This window comes from Cotesia glomerata, linkage group LG8 (genome assembly GCF_020080835.1).
Source record: "Cotesia glomerata isolate CgM1 linkage group LG8, MPM_Cglom_v2.3, whole genome shotgun sequence".
Lineage (NCBI taxonomy): Eukaryota > Metazoa > Arthropoda > Insecta > Hymenoptera > Braconidae > Cotesia > Cotesia glomerata.
In genome coordinates this window covers 3028291-3051062 of record NC_058165.1, presented here as the reverse complement: position 1 = coordinate 3051062, position 22772 = coordinate 3028291, and the positions used below count along the sequence as shown (strand labels likewise).

General features: G+C 27.5%; 1 protein-coding gene across 3 annotated transcripts in view; it reads right to left on the bottom strand.

Moving 5' to 3' along the window:
• Positions 1-2482: 2482 nt before the first annotated feature.
• LOC123270305 (neprilysin-1-like) overlaps positions 2483-22772 on the bottom strand; it is a 32823-nt gene continuing 12533 nt past the window's right edge. The window contains exons 4-14 of one of the 3 annotated variants that reach the window (XM_044736299.1): positions 19874-19912; positions 18578-18823; positions 18289-18500; positions 11348-11527; positions 10930-11141; positions 7736-7952; positions 7368-7550; positions 6073-6235; positions 5335-5651; positions 4985-5253; positions 2483-2792 (exon numbers count right to left, since the gene is read on the bottom strand). In XM_044736299.1, coding sequence (XP_044592234.1) covers positions 2789-2792; positions 4985-5253; positions 5335-5651; positions 6073-6235; positions 7368-7550; positions 7736-7952; positions 10930-11141; positions 11348-11527; positions 18289-18500; positions 18578-18823; positions 19874-19912 — 2042 coding nt within the window. In that variant the 3' untranslated portion in view covers positions 2483-2788. Of the gene's footprint in view, positions 2793-4980; positions 5254-5334; positions 5652-6072; positions 6236-7367; positions 7551-7735; positions 7953-10929; positions 11142-11347; positions 11528-18288; positions 18501-18577; positions 18824-19873; positions 19913-22772 lie in introns of those variants that run through there. The other 2 variants (XM_044736302.1, XM_044736301.1) reach the window with 2 other exon arrangements.

Here is a 22772-nt window from a genome sequence, read left to right as displayed (position 1 = left end):
TCTTCGGGTGAATATATCTAATAATTAAAAATTTTTTATTTTTAATTAAGATTAAGCAAAGAAGTTAATTTTTTACTCAGTGAATGAATGATTAATTTTTTACTCAGTGAAAGTTAATTTTTTACTCAGTGAGTGAATGAATGATAGTTACGGACAGTGTCTCGGATAGCTTAAGGGTAGAGCAGTTGGCGCGACACCAAAAGATCCAGGTTCGATTCCTGGTCTGAGCATTTTCTGAGTTATTATTTTTTCGGTGACCGAATTAATGTCCGACCAAATTATTTTTGATTTTATTAGAAAAAAAATTAGGAAAACGGTTGACCCTGAAGGCCATCCCTGCAACTTCCCGCTAATTCCATACTTAGGCGCTTAAAATTGCACCAATGACGTTTTTGAGCTCTTCGAGCTCAAAAATACAATTTATGGGTTATTTTGAGCTCTCCAAGCTCAAAGAGATTGTTTTCCTATGCTTTTGAGCTCTTCGAGCTCAAAAGTCTGATAGGGATGTGATGACACTATTTTTTGAATTTTTAAACTGCAATAACTTTTGAATGAATAAACCGATTTTTACGCGGTTGGCAGCATTCGACGCAGTTTTTCAAGCCTCACAAAGAATCTTAAATTTTGAATTGACCGCGCTAGGAATTTCGGAGTTATTCCGAAAAAACACTTTTTTCGGTTTTCTTTCGTTCACGATATCTCTCGAACGAATCAACCGACTTTGACCGGACTGGTGGCGATCGACGTGGTTTTTTAAGGTTAAGAGCTGATTAGTTTTTGGAATTGAACCATCAAGCCGTTTAAAAGTTATTCCAAAAAAACATCATTTGAAAAAATTTTTTTTTTCAGTTTTTTGAAGATTTCTCAAAATCTATTGATTTGAATCGGTCCAAATAGTTTTAAAAATCTAAGTTTGGTCAAGCCCTTTCGAATGGCACCAACCGCGATGAAATCGGTCAAGCCGTTCAAAAGTTATAAGCGGTTCACATACTTTCACACACACACACACACACACACATACAGACACCGTGACAACCTCGCGGGGATAGTCAGGGAAGCTTCCTGTGACCTTCAAACGTCGAGATCTGATGAAAACTCGATTTTTGCAAAACGGGGTGAAAACAATAACTTCCCGATTTTTGAAAATCTTCGATTTTCGTAGCGGGAAGTTAAAAATTAACAAGGTCTACAAAACTATCAGTTTAATCATAATAAATAAACAGCCGATTTAATTTTTGCTTTTTCGATATTTGTGTATCTTTTGCCATATAACATCGCAGGGGACTGTTTTTTTTATCAAATTGAGAAAAATCAAGCAAACTATTTCAATGCATTCAATTTTTCAAGTTCTCAATGAATGTTTACATTAATTAGAATAATATTAAGACTTATGGATCCAATTTTATAAATAAATTATAAATAAAAATAGTTGCCAGGGGACTGAGTTTTGAAGTGGCCCAGACACATATTTCCAGCACAAACGGTGCTTCGACACTAAATAAAATGCCGATAAAGCGCTAACAGCCCTATAGTTATTATCTCAAGGCTAGTTAGGTCCTTATAAACCTTACAAAAGGTAAAATAACACGCTGGATTTTTTTTTTGGCTTTGAACTTCTGGCAGGGGACTGTTCTTAAAATGCCTGGGACAAACTTTGGTTTAATGAATTTAATGAAGCAAATTAATTTTCGGTACTTTTTATTGAAGAAGATTGTTAGTTAACTAATTAAGTTTATAAACATTATGGACCAAATTATATATTATGGACGAATAACTTAAAATTTAATCTTAAAGTTTTAATTTTGGAAATGGGACAGCCCAGAGGACTGTTATTTCGGTGGTTTACGAATTTATAGCAAAAAAACCAAAATTTATTTCATTTTAGTTTTCAATGCTCCAAATAGAAATGTTTTTTTAGTTTCGTAATAAATTTTTTTTAGTTTCATAATAACAATTTTTCTAATAAAAAAATGCCTGGGACAGCAAAAAATATCCTTACAGAGAATCACCCATTATATAAAGGGTGCTAGCTTATAAATAAAAAATAATCAATTTCAAATCAAACAAAATCGTTTTTAATATATTAAATTACATATAACTTATATTTATACATATATATATATATCTTATTTATATTTTCATCAACACGTATACATATACTCTGCATTAGTTATTTTCAAAAATTGTTGATATATATGAAAAAGTCAAACCTAAAGTCTTTCAAGCGCAACAAAATATCTTTTTTTTTTTGAGGAAAATATTGAAGCGACAATAGAAAAATTTATTTTGTTACTGCTTGCACTTTTTTAGGTCTAACTTCTTCATACATTTTGTATATATATAAATAATTAATAAATTTTCTTAATCATTATCTAGATTTTTTATATGTATTGATATGAATTCATTTTATAGAGAACGTTCGTGTCGTATGAACACGATAAAAATCGCCCTCTCAAGTTTTATACTTACATAGTATTTTTAATTTTTTTTTTTTTTTATATTTTTTATTTTTTTCATGATTGTGTTGAAGCACGCGATCTTGGACCATACTTTAATTTAATTTCTTCTTATCGTATAAGTTAATATTTTATTTAGTGTAACGATGATTAAAGCCATTAATTTATTTAACTATAACGATTTTGAATATATAAAACAAAACAAAGCCATAATAAGTTTGTATATTTTATGTAGAGGTCGGTTCTTTATTTTGTCTTGATGGTTACCGCCTTAACTTCTTGATATGTTGATATTTTTTTTTTTTATAATATATATAGATTGTTTAATTATATTACCTGAAAAATAAACAGACCTTTCATTAGAGTACTTACATCAATTTTTTTATATATTTTACATACATGATATTTGTGAAATATATAAATATATGAAAATTTGATGTGGGTACTCAAATTAAAGGTCTCAATAGGCATAATACTGAGATGAGCTTGTATCTTTAAAAATATCATCACTTGACAAAATACAATGTAATTTCTTAATTATTGACATTTTTAAAGATATAAGCTCATCTAAATGTTATATTCAACGAGACCTTTCATTTGAGTACCCACATCAATTTTTTTATATATTTTATATATATATATATATATATATATATATATATATATATATATATATATATATATATATATGTATATATATATATATATATATATGTATATGTATATATATGTATATATATATATATATATATATATATATATATATGATATTTGTGAAAAATATATAAATATATGAAAAATTGATGTGGGTACTCAAATTAAAGGTCTCAATAGGCATAATACTGAGATGAGCTTGTATCTTTAAAAATATCATCAGTTGACAAAATACAATGTAATTTCTTAATTATTGACATTTTTAAAGATATAAGCTCATTTAAATGTTATATTCAACGAGACCTTTCATTTGAGTACCCACATCAATTTTTTTATATTTTATATATATATATATATATATATATATATATATATATATATATATATATATATATATATATATATATGTATATATATATATATATGTATATGTATATATATATGTATATATATATATATATATATATATATATATATGATATTTGTGAAAAATATATAAATATATGAAAAATTGATGTGGGTACTCAAATGAAAGGTCTCGATGAGCCTAGTACTGAAATGAGCTTGTATCTTTAAAAATATCATCAGTCGAAATAATACAATGTAATGTAAGCAACGCTATTCTTATTGCCGAGGCTGAAGGCTGTCGAGTATCGTGAGGCCCGAGATCTGTGACGTAAGGTCTTACCCCCAGCCCGTGACAAGACTCGCCCCCACTCAACGAGGGTTAAGAGGACTACGAGAGAGATTGTTAGGGGCATTCCGACGCCACCCTTCATGAGGACCTCACGCGATGGGTCCTAGTACAACGCCACCCAGTCATTGTCATCCCTTAATTATATTGGCTTTAATTAGCTGTCTCATTCCGTAGTTATTGTCGGGTTATTACTTGTAGATGTATTAATAAATATGAGTGGTATATAAAATATAAACCTCGAGTCTTACAGTAATTTCTTAATTATTGACAATTTTAAAGATATAAGTTTATTCTGATGTTACTCTCATCAAGAGCTTTCATTTGAGTACCCACATGGATTTTTATATATATATATATATATATATATATATATATATATGATATTTGTGAAATATATAAATATATGAAATATATGAAAAATTGATGTAGGTACTCAAATGAAAGGTCTCGATGAGCGTAGTACTGAGATGAGCTTGTATCTTTAAAAATATCATCAGTCGAAAAAATACAATGTAATTTCTTAATTATTGTCAATTTTAAAGATATAAGCTCATCCTGATGTTACACTCATCGAGACCTTTCATTTAAGTACCCACATCAATTTTTTTATATATTTTATATATATGATATTTGTGAAATATATAAATATATGAAAAATTGATGTGGGTACTCAAATGAAAGGTCTCAATGAGCGTAGTACCAATATGAGCTTACATCTTAAAAAATATCGTCCGTTGATAAAACATGATGTAATTTCTAAATTTTTTATAATTTTGAGTATATAAGCTCATTCTGATGTTACACTCATCAAGATCTCTTATTTGAGTATCCACATGAGTTTTTCATATATTCTATATATTTTATGTATATGATATTTGTAAAATATATAAAATATATGAAAAATTGATGTGAGTACTCCAATGAAAGGTCTCGATGAGCATATTATCGAGAAGAGCTTATATTTTTAATAATATCATTAGGTGACAAGATATAACGTTTTTTCTTAATTATTCATATTTTTGAGTATATAAGCTCATTCCGATGATACACTTATTGATATATTTCATTTGAATACCTACATGTATTTTTCATATTTTATAACTATCATATATATAAAATATACAAAAAAAAAAAAAAAACAAATTTGTTAAATTTTTTATTACGCCTTAATATTTACCATACGCTGCACTTATGCGTCGGATTCATTGGAGATCCTGGAGGACATTTATACGCCTTAGCGAAATCCTGGCTATTAGAAAGCGGACCCAGGACTCGGAATGGACCAGGTGAGTGCACACTGCTGCGTATTTTAGTGAGAGCGTCTTCTGGTGTCATAGATCCGCACCAAATTTGTGCATAGTTCAGAAAAAATAACTGATCATGCGTCAAATCTATCCCCGGGAGAAGAGGCTCTTCGCCGTGGGTAGCAACCCATTTTTTATACGCCTAAAAATAGAAAAATTTATTAATTTAATTTTTTTTTAAAGAAGAAACATATTTTTTTTTTAAAGAAGAAATAATTAATACCCGAAATGACTGCTTGAGTCCGCCATTATCAGCAATATTTTCACCCTGAGTCATTCGTCCATTAACGAAGAGATTAACATCTCTGAGTTTGTAGCGGTCGTACTGGTCAATTATACATTGGGCTCTTTCCCTAAAAGCTTTTATAGTTGCGTTATTCCACCATTGCATCATATTACCATCTTTGTCATATTGGCGACCTTTGTCGTCAAACCCATGTGTAATTTCATGGCCAATTACAACTCCGATCCCGCCGTAATTCAATGATTTTGGAAAGTGTTGGGAGTAGAATAATGGCTGAAGGATACCCGCCGGAAAAACTGTAAAAGGTTCAATTTATTACAATAAATTCAATTTTATGATCAATTTTTGGTTCAATGATTATTATTATAGAAATAGTATATTACATACCTACACAGAAAAAAAACTTCTTGCACCAAGAAAATTTTAAGGAAGACAAAAGTTATTTTGGAGCAAAAAAAATTTTCTTGGCTCAAGAAATTTTGACTTAATTCAAGAAATTTTCAATCTTGCTTAATATTTTTTTGAGCCAAGAAAATTAACCCTCCAGTCAAGAATTTTTTTTTTCAGTGTAAGACAGTAAAGTAAGAAATGTCTAAAATCACATGCTTGTCAGCTTTGGCCAACAATTACATGTCATTTGAGATTTTTCTTATTTTACTAGTCTAGATACGTAATATACCATACTAAAGTTTTGAAGATATGTGGTTTAATTATTACCGATATCATTCTTATTTGGGTTGTAAAATGCATTAACAACAGCGGGTTCTGTCGACCACCTGTCTTTGTCAACTGGCTTTCGAAGTTGCTCCAAATTGTGCCGGGCGTCGTGTTTTAATACTGATAATATGTTTTCCAAAAAACGATCTTCTGTTATGTTTAACTGAAAAATTTCATTTATTGGATATTATTTTTTAGCATGAAAATTTTTTATTTAAAAAAATTATTTATTTTAGCTAAAATTTGAAATTTAAAACTATGGAATTTTCAAAATTTTTACAAAAATTTGAAACTTTTACAAAATTTTCAAATTTTTACAATATTTTCAGAATTTTTACAAAATTTTCAGAATTTTTACGAAAATTTTAAATTTTATTTAAAAATTTGAAATTCTTAGAAGAATTTCAGAATTTTTACAAAAATTTCAAACTTTTACAAAAATTTCAAACTTTTACAAAAATTTCAGAATTTTTACAAAAATTTCAAATTTTATTTAAAAATTTCAAAATTGGGCAAAAATTTCAGAATTCTTACAAAATTATCAGAATTTTTACAAAAATTGCAGAATTTTTACAAAAATTTCAAACTTTATTTAAAAATCTGAAATTTTATTTAAAAATTTCAAAATTGGGCAAAAATTTCAGAATTCGTACAAAATTTTCAGAATTTTTACAAAAATTTCAGAATTTTTACAAAAATTTTAAATTTGATTTAAAAATTTAAAATTTGATTTAAAAATTTCAAATTTGGACAAAAATTTGAAATTCTTACAAGAATTTCAGAATTTTTACAAAAATTTCAGAATTTTTACAAAAATTTCAAACTTTTACAAAAATTTCAGAATTTTTACAAAAATTTCAAATTTTTACAAAATTTTCAGAATTTTTACAAAAATTTTAAATTTTATTTAAAAATCTGAAATTTTATTTAAAAATTTTAAAATTGGGCAAAAATTTCAGAATTCTTACAAAATTATCAGAATTTTTACAAAAACTTCAAACTTTTACAAAAATTTCAGAATTTTTACAAAAATTTCAAACTTTATTTAAAAGTCTGACATTTTATTTAAAAATTTCAAAATTTCAAACTTTTACAAAAATTTCAAGTTTTATTTAAAAAATTCAAATTTTTACAAAAATTTAAAGTTCTTACAAAAATTTCAAATTTTTAAATAAAAATTTAAAAGCTCTAATTTTGAAGAGTATGATTTGGTGCAAATTATTAAAGTTTAATTTCAATTGAAAATACTATTAAAAAAATAATAACAACAATAATAATTATTATTATAAAATTACCGAAATATATTCCTTAGAAAGTTCAACAGGGTCTTTCAGAAATTCCGGATAGCCAATCCGTTCATTCATGGAATCAGCTTTGCTTTTAGCAACAGCCCTTGTTTCTTCATTCATCCAGTGATTTTCATTGAGAAGTTCGTTGAATGCTTCTCTAATAGTGCGTATCATCTCCAATGCAGTCTCCTAAATCAAAGTACTCCTCAATTTTGTTTCTTCTTATTCTTATTGTACAATTTAACAAATTAAATTAAATTTTTATTTTTTTGCTTCAATCAATTCAGAAAAAAATGAAAATTTAGAAATTTACTCAAAAAATAAGGAAAAAAATTTTTTTTCATTAAAACACGATATTTTCGTTTAATAGTCACCTTACTTTCGTGATTAAAATTATCACGAATAAAAAGTGCGCCTACTGCCATTCCAAGTTTCTTATTAGTCCATTCAACGCATTGTGACCAACGATTCCTTTCGCTTAATATTCCCAAAAGTATTTTCCGAAATTCAACTCGCTTTTGTTGATATTCATCAATCATATGTGGCATTATTGACATTACAAATCGCCATATGATATAATTATGGATAATTCTAAAAAAATGATAATTATAATTACTAAATTAATTATTTTAGATAGATAAATAAATAAATAAATAATAATAATAATAGATTGAAAAATTGTATCTTATAATTCCTGAATCGGAAATAAAACTTAGTTTTGACTTGATTTGTCTAACTTTTCTTTGAATCAAATCGATTAAGAAATTTAGAAAATTATTGATTTCTCCGATAGTGTCCCTTTTTGGAGATTCAACTAAGCGAACCGTCAAAGTTCACTATATTTCTCTTGTTGGTGAACTTGTACATCAAGGAAGCATTTCAAATTACTAAATTTATCGCGTATTCTGAAACTGTTTTACATGTCGAAACTATCAACTTGATAAAGATCTATTGAGAAGTTTGCAAAGACATTGAAAATTTCTGTCTAACTTTCCTTTGAAGTTATATCGATGATTTTGCTTTAGATCTCGACTTTTTCTAACTTAAATTGCTTTTATTTTTTAACTTTTATAACTCAGCTGCCTTGAATTTGCTATAAACAATCAAATGGTTTATCGAATCGTATCGTAACCTACTAGTCTATTTTTCTTATAAGCGTACTCACATAAATTTATTTTATATTAAATATATTTCACCATCAAAATAAACTAATATCTTTAAAAATTTCAATAATTGAGAAATAGCATTACATCTTGTTATCTAATAATGTTTTTTAAGATATAAGCTCATCTTGATGTTACACTCATCGAGACCTTTCATTTGAGTACCCACATGAATTTTTCATATATTTTATATATTTCATAAATATCATATATATCAAATATATGAAATATATGAAAAAATGCATGTGGGTACTCAAATGAAAGGTCTTGATAAATGTAACATCGGAATGAACTTATATCTTAAAAAATGTCAAGAATTAAGAAATAACATTGTATTTTGTCAACTGATGATATTTTTTGAGGTATAAGCTCATTTCGATGTTACACTCATCGAGACCTTTCATTTGAGTACCCACATGAATTTTTCATATATTTTATATATTTCATAAATATCATATATATCAAATATATGAAATATATGAAAAAATGCATGTGGGTACTCAAATGAAAGGTCTTGATAAATGTAACATCGGAATGAACTTATATCTTAAAAAATGTCAAGAATTAAGAAATAACATTGTATTTTGTCAACTGATGATATTTTTTGAGGTATAAGCTCATTTCGATGTTACACTCATCGAGACCTTTCATTTGAGTACCCACATGAATTTTTCATATATTTTATATATTTCATAAATATCATATATATCAAATATATGAAATATATGAAAAAATGCATGTGGGTACTCAAATGAAAGGTCTTGATAAATGTAACATCGGAATGAACTTATATCTTAAAAAATGTCAAGAATTAAGAAATAACATTGTATTTTGTCAACTGATGATATTTTTTGAGGTATAAGCTCATTTCGATGTTACACTCATCGAGACCTTTCATTTGAGTACCCACATGAATTTTTCATATATTTTATATATTTTATAAATATCATATATATCAAATATATGAAATATATGAAAAAATCATGTGGGTACTCAAATGAAAGGTCTTGATAAATGTAACATCGGAATGAACTTATATCTTAAAAAATGTCAAGAATTAAGAAATAGCATTGTATTTTGTCAACTGATGATATTTTTTGAGGTATAAGCTCATTTCGATGTTACACTCATCGAGACCTTTCATTTAAGTACCCACATCAGTTTTTCATATATTTCACATATATCATATATATCAAAGATATGAAATATGCAAAAAATTGATGTAGGTACTCAAATGAAAGCTCTCCATGAGAGTAACATCGGAATGAGCTTATATACTCAAAAATATCAAGAATTAAGAAATTACATTGTATTTTGTTAACTGATGGTATTTTTTGAGATATAAGCTCATCTTGTTATTACTCTCATCAAGACCTTTCATTTGAGTACCCACATGAATTTTTCATATATTTTATATATTTTACAAATATCATATACATCAAATATATGTAATATATAAAAAATTGATGTGGGTATTCAAATGAAAGGTCTCGACGAGAGTAAGATTAAAATGAGCTTATATCTTTAAAAATATTAATAATTGAGAAATTACATTGTATTTTGTCAACTGATAATATTTTTAAAGATATAAACTCGTCTGGCTACTACACTCATGAAGACCTTTTATTTGAGTACCCACATGAATTTTTCATATATTTTATATATTTTACATATATCATATATGTCAAATATATAAAAAATTGATGTGGGTATTCAAATGAGAAGTCTTGATGAGAATTACATCAAAATGAGCTTATATCTTTGAAAGTGTCAATAATTAAGAAATTACATTATATTTCGTTAGCTGATGACATTTTTTAAGATACAAGCTCATCCTGATGTTACACTCATCGAGACCTTTTATTTGAGTACCCACATGAATTTTTCATATATTTTATATATTTTACAAATATCATATATATCAAATATATATAATATATAAAAAATTGATGTGGGTATTCAAATGAGAAGTCTTGATGAGAGTAACACTAAAATGAGCTTAAATCTTAAAAAATGTCAAGAATTAAGAAATTACATTGTATTTCGTCAACAGATGATATTTTTTGAGATATAAGCTCATCTCACTACTACACTCATCAAGACCTTTCATTTGAGTACCCACATCAATTTTTCATATATTTTATATATTTCATTAATATCATATATATCAAATATATGAAATATATCAAAAATGCATGTGGGTACTCAAATGAAAGGTCTTGATAATTGTAACATCAGAATGAGCTTATATCTTCAAAAATGTCAATAATTAACGAATAAAACTGATATTATCAAAGATATAAGCTCATTTTGACATTACACTCATGATGCCTTAAATTTTAAATCAATAGTAAGTTTTATTTTCGCCCCAAGTTAAAAATAGTTTTATAAAAAAATCAAAAAACCTTTTATCAGTCTGTTCAATAATTCGACCCATTTTAATGAAATATGGCAATGCATAAACAACAACCGGTTCATCTTCAGTAATTGAGGTACTCAAAAATGTCTGAAGATAATCTCTCCAGTTTAACTGAGGGACCTCACGTTGTAACTCACGCAACGTTAATTTCCGATAAATTGCGGATGTGTCATGTCTATCTGCTTCTGGCAGTGACGCCTGAAATTTAATTAAAATTCAATTAGTTTCATTCGGCTTACTCAAGTATTAAATATCGTTGATATCCATTAAATCACTCGCATATCGCTTCAATTTAACTCTGTATTTGCTATTCAATTTACAGTATCGCTCCGACTAATATTAATTAATACAAGTAATAATAATAATAATTAAATATTAAATATTAAATAGTATTAAATGCATACGTTGGCAAGCTGCTTTTCAAAAAGAATAACTCTTTCAAACTCTTCAGCCGCTTTTTCTGGATCCGCTCCCAGTAAAACTGACACATTTGTCATATAACGGTGATACGCTCGTAATTCTGATTTACTATTTGATTTCAAGTAGTAATCTCGGCTTGGCAAGGCCAATTGCATTTGATCCAACTGTAAATTATTTTAGAATTTTATTTTAATTATTAATTATATTTATTAATAATATTTTATTAAAAATACTACCAATTATTTTAAATAATAAAATTCAAAATCTAAAAATGCACACCTCTACCTTCAATGAATAAATCTTTAAATAAGGACACTAAAAAATATCTACTAAATTCAAAAAAAGAAAACATTTTACCAAACCTTGAAAAAAAAAAACAACTAGAAAACTTTGAAATTTAAATTCTAAAATTTAAATTTCTTTTGTAAGAAGGTTCGAGCAAATCTAATGTAAAAAATAATTTCCAACTTTGATTATTATCGACTAGTGTGATTTTGAAATTTTTGTCTAGAAGTCTAAATTTGTAAATATAGTCCGTTGTTTCCACGGCCGAATATGAAACTTACTGATGACTTGAAATTTAAATAAAAATCCTTTTAAATCAATTTTAACTTGTTTATTTTTTTTTTTTTTTTTTAGTGTAAAATTTTATATATACAGTATATGATAATTGAGATATATATCAAATATATAAAAAATTCATGTGAGTACTCAAACGAAAGGTCTTGATAAGTGTGTTATCGAGATGAATTTATAACTTTGAAAATATCATTAGTTAACAAGATACGGTGTCATTTATTTAATTATTTATTTATTTATTAATTATTGACATTTTCATACCCTCGCCAAGGCCTTTAATTTGAGTACCTACATGAATTTTTTATATATTTTGTATATTTGATAAACATGGGATTCTCTGTAAGGACGTCTTAAGGAAGTTCGAGCGAATCTAATGTAAAAAATAATTTCCCACTTTGAGCTTTGAAATTAAGTATACGTATAAATAAATAGTAATTTATCTAATCCCAAATTTTAAAAAAGATTCACCGTTTAGTTACTTAGATATTAAATTTTAAAAATCACATATTTTATATCCTTATACACGGGCTCTTATGGCGGACAAACGGTTTGTCGAGACTTTAATTATTTTTTTCAATATTAACCTCCCAACTTTAACGGATAAAAAACTATACACAAGAAACTTGGATTATTGCAAAATATAAAAACAATTTAATAATAATACATTATCGATATAATTTTTGAAATATTTAAAGTCAAATTTTATGTTTGTAACTGGTTTATCGTCAGCCATTTATTCGAATAAAGATTTGACAACATCGCGTCAACAGATAAGAAAAAACAAAAGGATAGAAATATAGTTACAGAGAGACAAATGTTTCTCACACACTCATCCACGTCTCAGTTATGGGTGTAATCAAGCGCGCTATTGCCAAATCTGTTTATTTATTCCGGCAAGTGATAACTACCAAAGTCATTTTATTACTTTACTTTATTGAATAAGTGAAAATTATCAATTATTAAATTGTTTAAATTATTTTAAATTAAAATAAAGAATTTTGACGGATATTGGGAAGACTAAAGTTTAAAAAACAATTTAACACTATTTTGACTCATTACTTCCTTAAGGAGGTTCGAGCGAATCTAATGTTAAAAATAATTTCCAACTTTGAGCTTTGAAATTAAGTATACGTATAAATAAATAGTAATTTATCTAATCCCAAATTTTAAAAAAGATTCACCGTTTAGTTACTTAGATATTAAATTTTTAAAATCACATATTTTATCTCCTTATACACGGGCTCTTATGGCGGACAAACGTTTTGTCGAGACTTTAATTATTTTTTTCAATATTAACCTCCCAACTTTAACGGATAAAAAACTTTACACAAGAAACTTGGATTATTGCAAAATATAAAAACAATTTAATAATAATACATTACCGATATAATTTTTGAAATATTTAAAGTCAAATTTTATGTTTGTAACTGGTTTATCGTCAGCCATTTATTTGAATAAAGATTTGACAACATCGCGTCAACAGCTGAGAAAAAACAAAAGGATAGAAATATAGTTACAGAGAGAGAAATGTTTAACTCACACAATCATCCACGTCTCAGTTATGGGTATAATCAAGTGCGCTATTGCCAAATCTGTTCATTTATTCCGGCAAGTAATAAATACCAAAGTCATTTTATTACTTTACTTTATTAAATAAGTAAAAATCATCAATTATTAAATTGTTTAAATTATTTTAAATTAAAATAAAGAATTTTGACGGATATTGGGAAGACTAAAGTTTAAAAAACAATTTAATACTATTTTGACTCATTACTTCCTTAAGGAGGTTCGAGCGAATCTAATATTAAAAATAATTTCCAACTTTCAGCTTTGAAATTAAGTATACGTATAAATAAATAAGTAATTTATCTAATCCCAAAATTTAAAAAAGATTCACCGTTTAGTTACTTAGATATTAAATTTTAAAAATCACATATTTTATCTCCTTATACACGGGCTCTTATGGCGGACAAACGTTTTGTCGAGACTTTAATTATTTTTTTCAATATTAACCTCCCAACTTTAACGGATAAAAAACTTTACACAAGAAACTTGGATTATTGCAAAATATAAAAACAATTTAATAATAATACATTACCGATATAATTTTTGAAATATTTAAAGTCAAATTTTATGTTTGTAACTGGTTTATCGTCAGCCATTTATTCGAATAAAGATTTGACAACATCGCGTCAACAGCTAAGAAAAAACAAAAGGATAGAAATATAGTTACAGAGAGAGAAATATTTAACTCACACACTCATCCACGTCTCTGTTATGGGTATAATCAAGCACGCTATTGCCAAATCTGTTTATTTATTCCGGCAAGTAATAAATACCAAAGTCATTTTATTACTTTACTTTATTAAATAAGTAAAAATCATCAATTATTAAATTGTTTAAATTATTTTAAATTAAAATAAAGAATTTTGACGAATATTGGGAAGACCAAAATTTAAAAAAATTTTAACATTATTTTGACTCATTAGTTACGCTCGAACTTCCTTAAGTATTTATGATAATTTTAATTAAGAAAAAATGACTTCCACCAAGAATAAAATTTAAAGAAAAATTTTAACTTCGGCCAACACAACTTCGGTCTTCCTTCAGGCTGCCGAAAATTTTCTTGAGCCAAGAATTTTATTCTCCAGTCAAGAAATTTTTCTTTCTGTGTAGAATTGTTTCAAAATTTTGCAGTGGTAAACATCGATTTGTACACGGAAAAAAGTAAACTGTAATAAATAACAGTCGATTTATAATAAGTAATGATTAACTGCTAAAAATTACCATTTCAAACAGTAAAATCGTAATAAATACCAAATTCATTTTATTACTTTACTTTATTAAATAAGTAAAAATCATCAATTATTAAATTGTTTAAATTACTTTAAATTAAAATAAAGAATTTTGATGAATATTGGGAAAACTAAAATTAAAAAAAAATTTTAACACTATTTTGATTCATTAGTTACTCTCGAACTTCCTTAAGGAGATCCAAGTACTCTTTTAGTGTAAAGAATGTCTATAAAAAAATAATACGTATAAATACTTTTGTTATCTTAAAATTAATTTTTAAATTAATTAATAACATTTTTGAGGAAATTTTCGATAAATTTACTCATTGAATAATTATTAACATTTAATTGATTAAAAAAAAATCTAGCACTCTGAATTACCGGTATACACTTGACAACACAAAAAGAGTGTCCCTAATCTTCTAATTTATTTATGTTTACTGTCTAACTGAAATGACTAAGATGTTCTAGCATTTAAAAAACCGCGGTTACTTATGCTTTGGGTAAATGCGCAAGCGGTGTTGCCAAGTCAAATACAAAACTTTAAAGAACGCAAGTTCCAAGTGATTTTTCATAAAAAATATAAAATATCTCCGTAATACGTTCGGAAAGCTTTTTTTTTATTGTTTTAATCTTTAGCTTATTATTTTTTCAATCAAATTCAATGAAAATAAAATTTTTTTAAAATCGTTAATTGCATTAAATTCTTAACCAAATACACGGCTGGCGGAATCTCCATTTTACATGTATAAACTACAAATTTCAAATCTAATTATTTGATTAAATATCCCGAAAATCTACTGTTTTTTAATTTTTTTATTAATTATTAAAGGTTGGCAATAGCCTAATCGGCTCGGTACCTGCATTTCGAAAGAGTGGGACCAGGGTTCGATTCCGGCGCGCACCAATATTTTTCAATGATTATATAAACTAAGAATATGTGCGTTTCATTGCCAGCCTCTGTACCGGTCGGGTTTTCTGTGGTTTTCCCATATAGTTATGGAGGTAAAATGTCATTATAGAAGTACCTCCATACTATTTAAGACCGTAATGCAAATGCAGGTACTGATTATAACGCGTAAGTCGGCCACAGTCGCAGCACATGTGTGTCGGGCATGAAAGAAAAAATCCCGACATGCAGGGGGGTGGGGACGAAAAAGTGGTTGAGAGTTATAATGACGGGGTTGAGAGATTATATTGCGGAGAAAAAAGTGGAGTGACAATAATTCCCCACCCTCCCTTGTAAAACACTCTACAGTGATACAAGTAAAACCATCCTCAATTATAACCTCAATTATTTATTAATTATTAGGCTACATAGACTGAATTTACAAATTTTCAGGAAGTTTAAAAAATTTGACTACTTCGCGTAGATTTCCTTAATTGGCAAACTTGAAAAAATCTAAAGAATATTAGTAACTATATTTTAAAATAGAGCAGTCTACAGGTAATTTTCTACACTAATTTATCACGTGCCTAAAGATAAAAGGGCGTATATCTACGGGTTAATAGGGATTTGTGCTGAAAGGGCGTATAAAAAATTTATTTTTGCCATTCAGTTTGAAATTCTCTGAAACGTAAAAATCTGTGAAAAAAAAAAGTTGGTATCCTAAAGCTACAAAAGCGTATCTCAAGACATACGCTCTTTCAGCTTTAAGAAAAGAAAGTACTACTTAAAGGTAAAAGGGAGCATAAAAAAAATTGTAGTTTTGATACCAAATGTTAAATAATAGTTTCACAAGATAAGTTATACTAAAATAACAGCCTCATATACAAAGTGAAGATATAAACAAATAGAAAATAAATCAATCAAAAACAAATAACGTAAAAATTAAGTAATAAAAAAAATCACAATGACAGATAACATTGAAATATTTTAAAATTTCTCGCCTTAATCCCTCTATTAAATATAACTACTTCACTGATAGAAGGATTTCTTAGTATTTAAAAAGATTTCTTTGTATTTAAGAAATCATTTCTTAAACATCATTTCTTAGTATTCAAAAAATATTTCTTAAATACAAAGAAATATTTCTTAAATATTAAGAAATATTTCTTAAATACAAAGAAATATTTCTTAAATACTAATAAATATTTTTTAAATGCTAATAAATGATGTTTAAGAAATGATTTCTTAAATACAAAGAAATCTTCTTAAATGCTAAGAAATCCTTTTATCAGTGTGGCGCCGTTCACACAACAGCTGTTTTATCATGATTAACAATCCAGAATCCAAATTTTATAATAACTATTTCTTAAAATAAAAAGCGAAAAAATAATCACGCGTAATTTATTGTTTTTTGGATATATTTTCTTTTTTAATTTTCAAAAATTGTATAATTGAGGTTTTACGCCGCTCCTACCACAGAAAGTTTTTTTTTCACATTTTTAAACTACGAATACGTTCTTTTGTAAACTAGCCGAAAAAAAATTATACGCCCTTTCACCTTTAGATCACCAAAATTTCGAATTCTTAAAAGTAAAAGGGCGTATAATTAAAGACAGACGCCCTTTTACCCTTGCAATTTTTAACTTCCCGCTAAGAAAATTGAAAATTTTCAAAAATCGGGAAGTTATTGTTTTCATCCCGTCTTTCGAAAATCGAGTTTTCATCAGATCTCGACGTTTTGTTGATCTCGACTATTTCTGCGGTAATTATTTAGAGAATTTGAGTCGATCAATTTTGAGAAATCTCAAAAATAAAATTTCCAAAAATTCGTTTTTTTTAAATATCTTTCAAACGGCTTAACCGTTCAATTCCAAAAACTAATGAGCTCTTAACCTCAAAAAAGCACGTCGATTGCCATCAGCCCGGTCAAAATCGGTTGATTTGTTCGTGAGATATCGTTGTTGAAAAAAATTGAAAAAAAAGGTTTTTTTCAGAATTTCTAAAAAATTTTTAGTCTGACTAGTTTACGCTTGAAGATTTGTTAAATAACTCAAAAAACTGCGTTGAATGCCGTAAACCGCGAGAAAATCGGTTAATTCATTCAAAAGTTACTGCGGTTTGAACATTCAAAAAACAGTGTTCTATAAAACTTGCATTAGCCTTTTGAGCTCGAAGAGCTCAAAAGCACAGAACAGCGATTTATTTGAGCTTGGAGAGCTCAAAATTACACAAAAATTGTATTTTTGAGCTGGAAGAGCTTAAAAAATAAGTGAATTGTTGAGCACTTAGGTATGGCCTTTAGGGTCAACCGTTTTCCTAATTTTTTTTTTCAATTTTAAGCGTAGAATGTGTCTACTATTCGATTGGCAATAAAAAAAAATATGCGCCCTTTTACCTTTGCAAAGGTAAAAGGACGCATAAATTGTTATACGCCCTTTTACCTTTAGGCACGCGTTATCTTCTTAATATCTCAGACATCTTATCCATCTCATTAATTTTCTCTTACCAAAAAATCTACAAAAAAAAAAACTGAGTAAAGGTGTGCAATAAAAATCAACAATCTACCCAAATTTCTAACGAAAAAAATTGAATATATTATTAAAAAAGCTCGTTGTGAGGAAAACCTTAAGTCACCCACTACGGTCTTACTTTGCCGTCGCACCTGGAGGATGTTGGCCGAAGAATTTTTATCATCAGGTCCCACCCAATGTTCAACTAAAACGCCTTCATTAAATTCACCGCGTATGCGTCCAAGTAAAATTTCAATCGACAAATTTTTCGGAGGTTCCCAATTGGTTCCTTCGACAACTGGCCACCCGCCGAGGTTCCTCAGAGTTTCTTTGAGCGGTGCGTCGCCAATATGTCGTATCTGAGCTGCAATGTTAAACAAAATGGCTTCTTTTAGCACGAACCAAAGAGAGGTCGGTAACAATGACGCTGATTGTACCCACGGATGTCCATGCAGGACTTGTAGAATGTCTTCGCTTTTAAAGTCGCGCTGTTGTCTTGTTTATTTGGAGGCTCCTCCAGAACTCGCTTTAATATTACTTTCAATTGATCTGAAAGCACTTCAAAAGTATTGATGGAACTTCTGTCCTCCGGAATTATGTGCAACCGGTTCCAGGTTCCACACGCGTATTGGAAGAAATCAACGCATGGAGATGCTGTGCGATCCATCGCTGCTAGTAAGCTTGAAGCTAAGAATTGTTTTAATTGTTAAATTAAATAAGTAATTAGGTTTAATCTGTCATTTAAATATAGAAGAATGAGTTTTTGTTTTAATTTTGTGCACACTGAGAAAACAATTCATTTAAATGAAATGAGGCTCGTTACCCTCGCGGTTTTGATAATGCCGTAAAAATACCGTAATTTTTCGGCATTTATGCTCATGCCGTATATTTACCGTTATAATTCGGTAATAATGCGGTTAAACTATAGTTGTTTTGGCCAGTTTTTATACTGTAGTTATCCAGTATATATACTGCACTTATTCTGTACAGTTACCAAAAATATACTATACAATTACCGCATTAATGCCCAAATTTTACCCAAAAAATTCCAAATAATTACCGTAATAATACAGTAATTTCGCCGAATATTTTCTGACATAATGGACAATTATTAAAGATTTAGTTTTATTTTTAGTTCACTTCTATGTTAGAAATGAATAAAATGAAAAATTTCAAATTTTGTTTTTTATTCTCCATCGCTACTTTGCAAAAACAAATACTGTTTTTGAATAAAAAAATATGTAGAATATTATTTTTTAATTAGGTATTTAGCGATAATTAATATAAAATAATACATATGTTAAGTAAATATATTCTAATTTTAATTTCATATAATAGAAGATATAAATTAAAAAACTTAATCTTATTAATTTAATTATATCAGTAATTGCGGAAAACCCCAAAATTATTTTCGTTTTTACAGCAGTTTTAAGAAAAGATTTTTTTTCCGTGTAAAAACACGCCAGAAAAATATTAAAAAAGTCCATAATAATTTAAACCTTTCAGAAAGTCCATTAAAAAAATTGCAGTAATAAATCTTATAAAGCAGTTAACCATAAAAATATTTCCATGCTTGACAAAGATTGTTACCCATGAAGTGAGTGCACTTATAAATTTTTTATTCTCATGACTAAACAATTACTCTCAGTCTCAGTATGTTTTTCCAGCGCATTCGTTAAAGTACATAGTACATATAATACAGTGAATTTTTAACAGAAAGCTCGGTACAGCACTTACCCGTTCTGACGCACTCCTCAGTCAAACAAACGTTGAGACCTGAAATAAATAAAAAAAAAAAACAAGCTACATAAAATGCAATTTGACTTTGTAACTTTTGTTAAATTTCAAAATCTTGGTTTTCAAAAGAATTTCATTTCTTTGAATAAATTCTTTAAATTACTCGCTCCTTATTTTTGAGGAAAATCAACAACATTATTTTAAATAAAAAAAAAAAAAAAATAAGTAAAAGATTTTTTTTAATCTTTGCAATTACATTTTTCTGCAAGAAATTTGCAAGGTAACGAAGTTGACCTGGTTAAGGTGAGCCAAATGAGTTGAGTTGATAGCCTCGACTCGAATAAATCTTGTCTCGTCGAACCGGCGTAGGTCCAGTAAATAAACTTAACTGTGATAATTAAGATTAAGTGGAGAAGTCAAAGGCAAATCACGTTTTAATAAAGTTGCGTGCTCTCGAGAGTCAACTATTAAGAAAATATCCCTTCACCTTTTCCGAATATATATAAGACTGGAATGTTTTACTTTTAATGTACAATAAATGGTTAATTTAGCAGCTCAAGATTTATAGTTTTAATTATTTTAAAATTTAGTGTCCTATTAAAGGATTTAATTGTTCTCTTCTGTTATAATTTAAGAGGAATTTTATTATTTTCCCACGGAAATTATGTTATATTTCTTTACATCTGGAGATTGGTGCTTTAATTAAGAAAATTTTCTTGTTTGATTTTATAAATTGCTTCAAGAATATCAGCTATAATATTAAGAGAATAAAAAAAATTTTGTCACCAAGATAGACATAAAATAAAATCATGTTTTTCTAGTGAAATTTAGTGACTTGACTTGAATTTGTGCCTTTTTAAGGTTTCATATTATTCTCACTGATAGTCAATTTATTATGATAAGTATTTAGGCTGCATTTAAAAATGCTCTATCTCTAGATACATAAACAATAAATTATATTGTATCTTGTGAATTAGTGATATTTTTAAAGATATAAGTTCACCCCGACATTACACTCGTCAAGACCTTTCATTTGAGTACCCACATCAATTTTTCATATATTTATATATATATATATATATATATATATATATATATATATATATATATATATATATATATATATATATATATATATATATATATAGTGTCCCAGAAGTAACGGACGACATTGTAGCATCTGATAAACAAAATAATTCTGAGACGAAAAGTCCTTAGCCATTTTTTAATCAGACGCATAGATAATTAATTATTAATTAAAATAACGTCCTTTTATGCGTTAGAGAGAGAGCACTAGTGTCAAGTCAAGTGCGTTCCAAAGAAGACGCTTGCACGTGTGAATGTGTAAGTAAATATGTGTGACTACGTTAGCTATAGAAACTAGTTAGTCATACAGTTAGTTGTGTCTTTGTTTGGCACATACTTTACTGGACACTGGCGCTCTCTCTCTAACAAATAAAGAGACGTTATTTTTAATTAATAATTAATTATCTATGCGGTTAATTGAAAATGGCTAAGGACTTTTCGTCTCAGAATTATTTTTTCATCAGATGCTGCCAATGGCATCCGTGACTTTTGGGACACCCTGTATATATATATATATATATATATATATATATATATATATATATATATATATATATATATATATATATATACGGGTAATTCTCTGTAAGAACGTCTTAAATCTGTACAAAATTGTCCGACCAAATTATTTTTGATTTTATTAGAAAAAAAATTAACAAGGGCTACATAACTGTCAGCTTAATCATAATAAATAAACAGCCAAAATAATTTTTGTTTTTTCGATATTTGTATATCTTTTGCCATATAACATCACAGGGAACTGTTTACCAGGGGACTGTTTTTTTTATCAAATTGAGAAAAATCAAGCAAACTATTTCAATGCATTCAATTTTTCAAGTTCTCAATGAATGTTTACATTAATTAGAATAATATTAAGACTTATGGATCCAATTTTATAAATAAATTATAAATAAAAATAGTTGCCAGGGGACTGAGTTTTGAAGTGGCCCAGACACATATTTCCAGCACAAACGGTGCTTCGACACTAAATAAAATGCCGATAAAGCGCTAACAGCCCTATAGTTATTATCTCAAGGCTAGTTAGGTCCTTATAAACCTTACAAAAGGTAAAATAACACGCTGGATTTTTTTTTTGGCTTTGAACTTCTGGCAGGGGACTGTTCTTAAAATGCCTGGGACAAACTTTGGTTTAATGAATTTAATGAAGCAAATTAATTTTCGGTACTTTTTATTGAAGAAGATTGTTAGTTAACTAATTAAGTTTATAAACATTATGGACCAAATTATATATTATTGACGAATAACTTAAAATTTAATCTTAAAGTTTTAATTTTAAATAAACCAAAATTTATTTCATTTCAGTTTCCAATGCTCCAAATAGAAATGTTTTTTTACTTTCGTAATAAATTTTTTTTAGTAACAAAATAACAATTTTTCTAATGAAAAAATGCCTGGGACAACAAAAAACATCCTTACAGCGAATCACCCATATGTATATATGAAAAATATGTAAAATTGCATGTAGGTACTCAAATGAAAGCTCTTGATGAGTGTAACATCGGGATGAGCTTATGTCTTTAAAAACGTCAATATTTAAGACAGTACAGTGCAATTTAACAAAAGTTATTATTTAATGAAGAAAAATTTTATTTATTTATAGTTCACAAGTCACGGCAGTCATATAGTGACTTAAAGGTTGCTAGTTTTGAATAATTTCATATTTTAGATAAAAATACTATAAATATTCTAGATATTTTATATTTTTAATTAAATTTTGATTTTTTAATTTACTTTTTTTTTTGCATAAATGAAGGATTTTTTTAAAACGAATTCAGAAAATTTGCTAATGAAA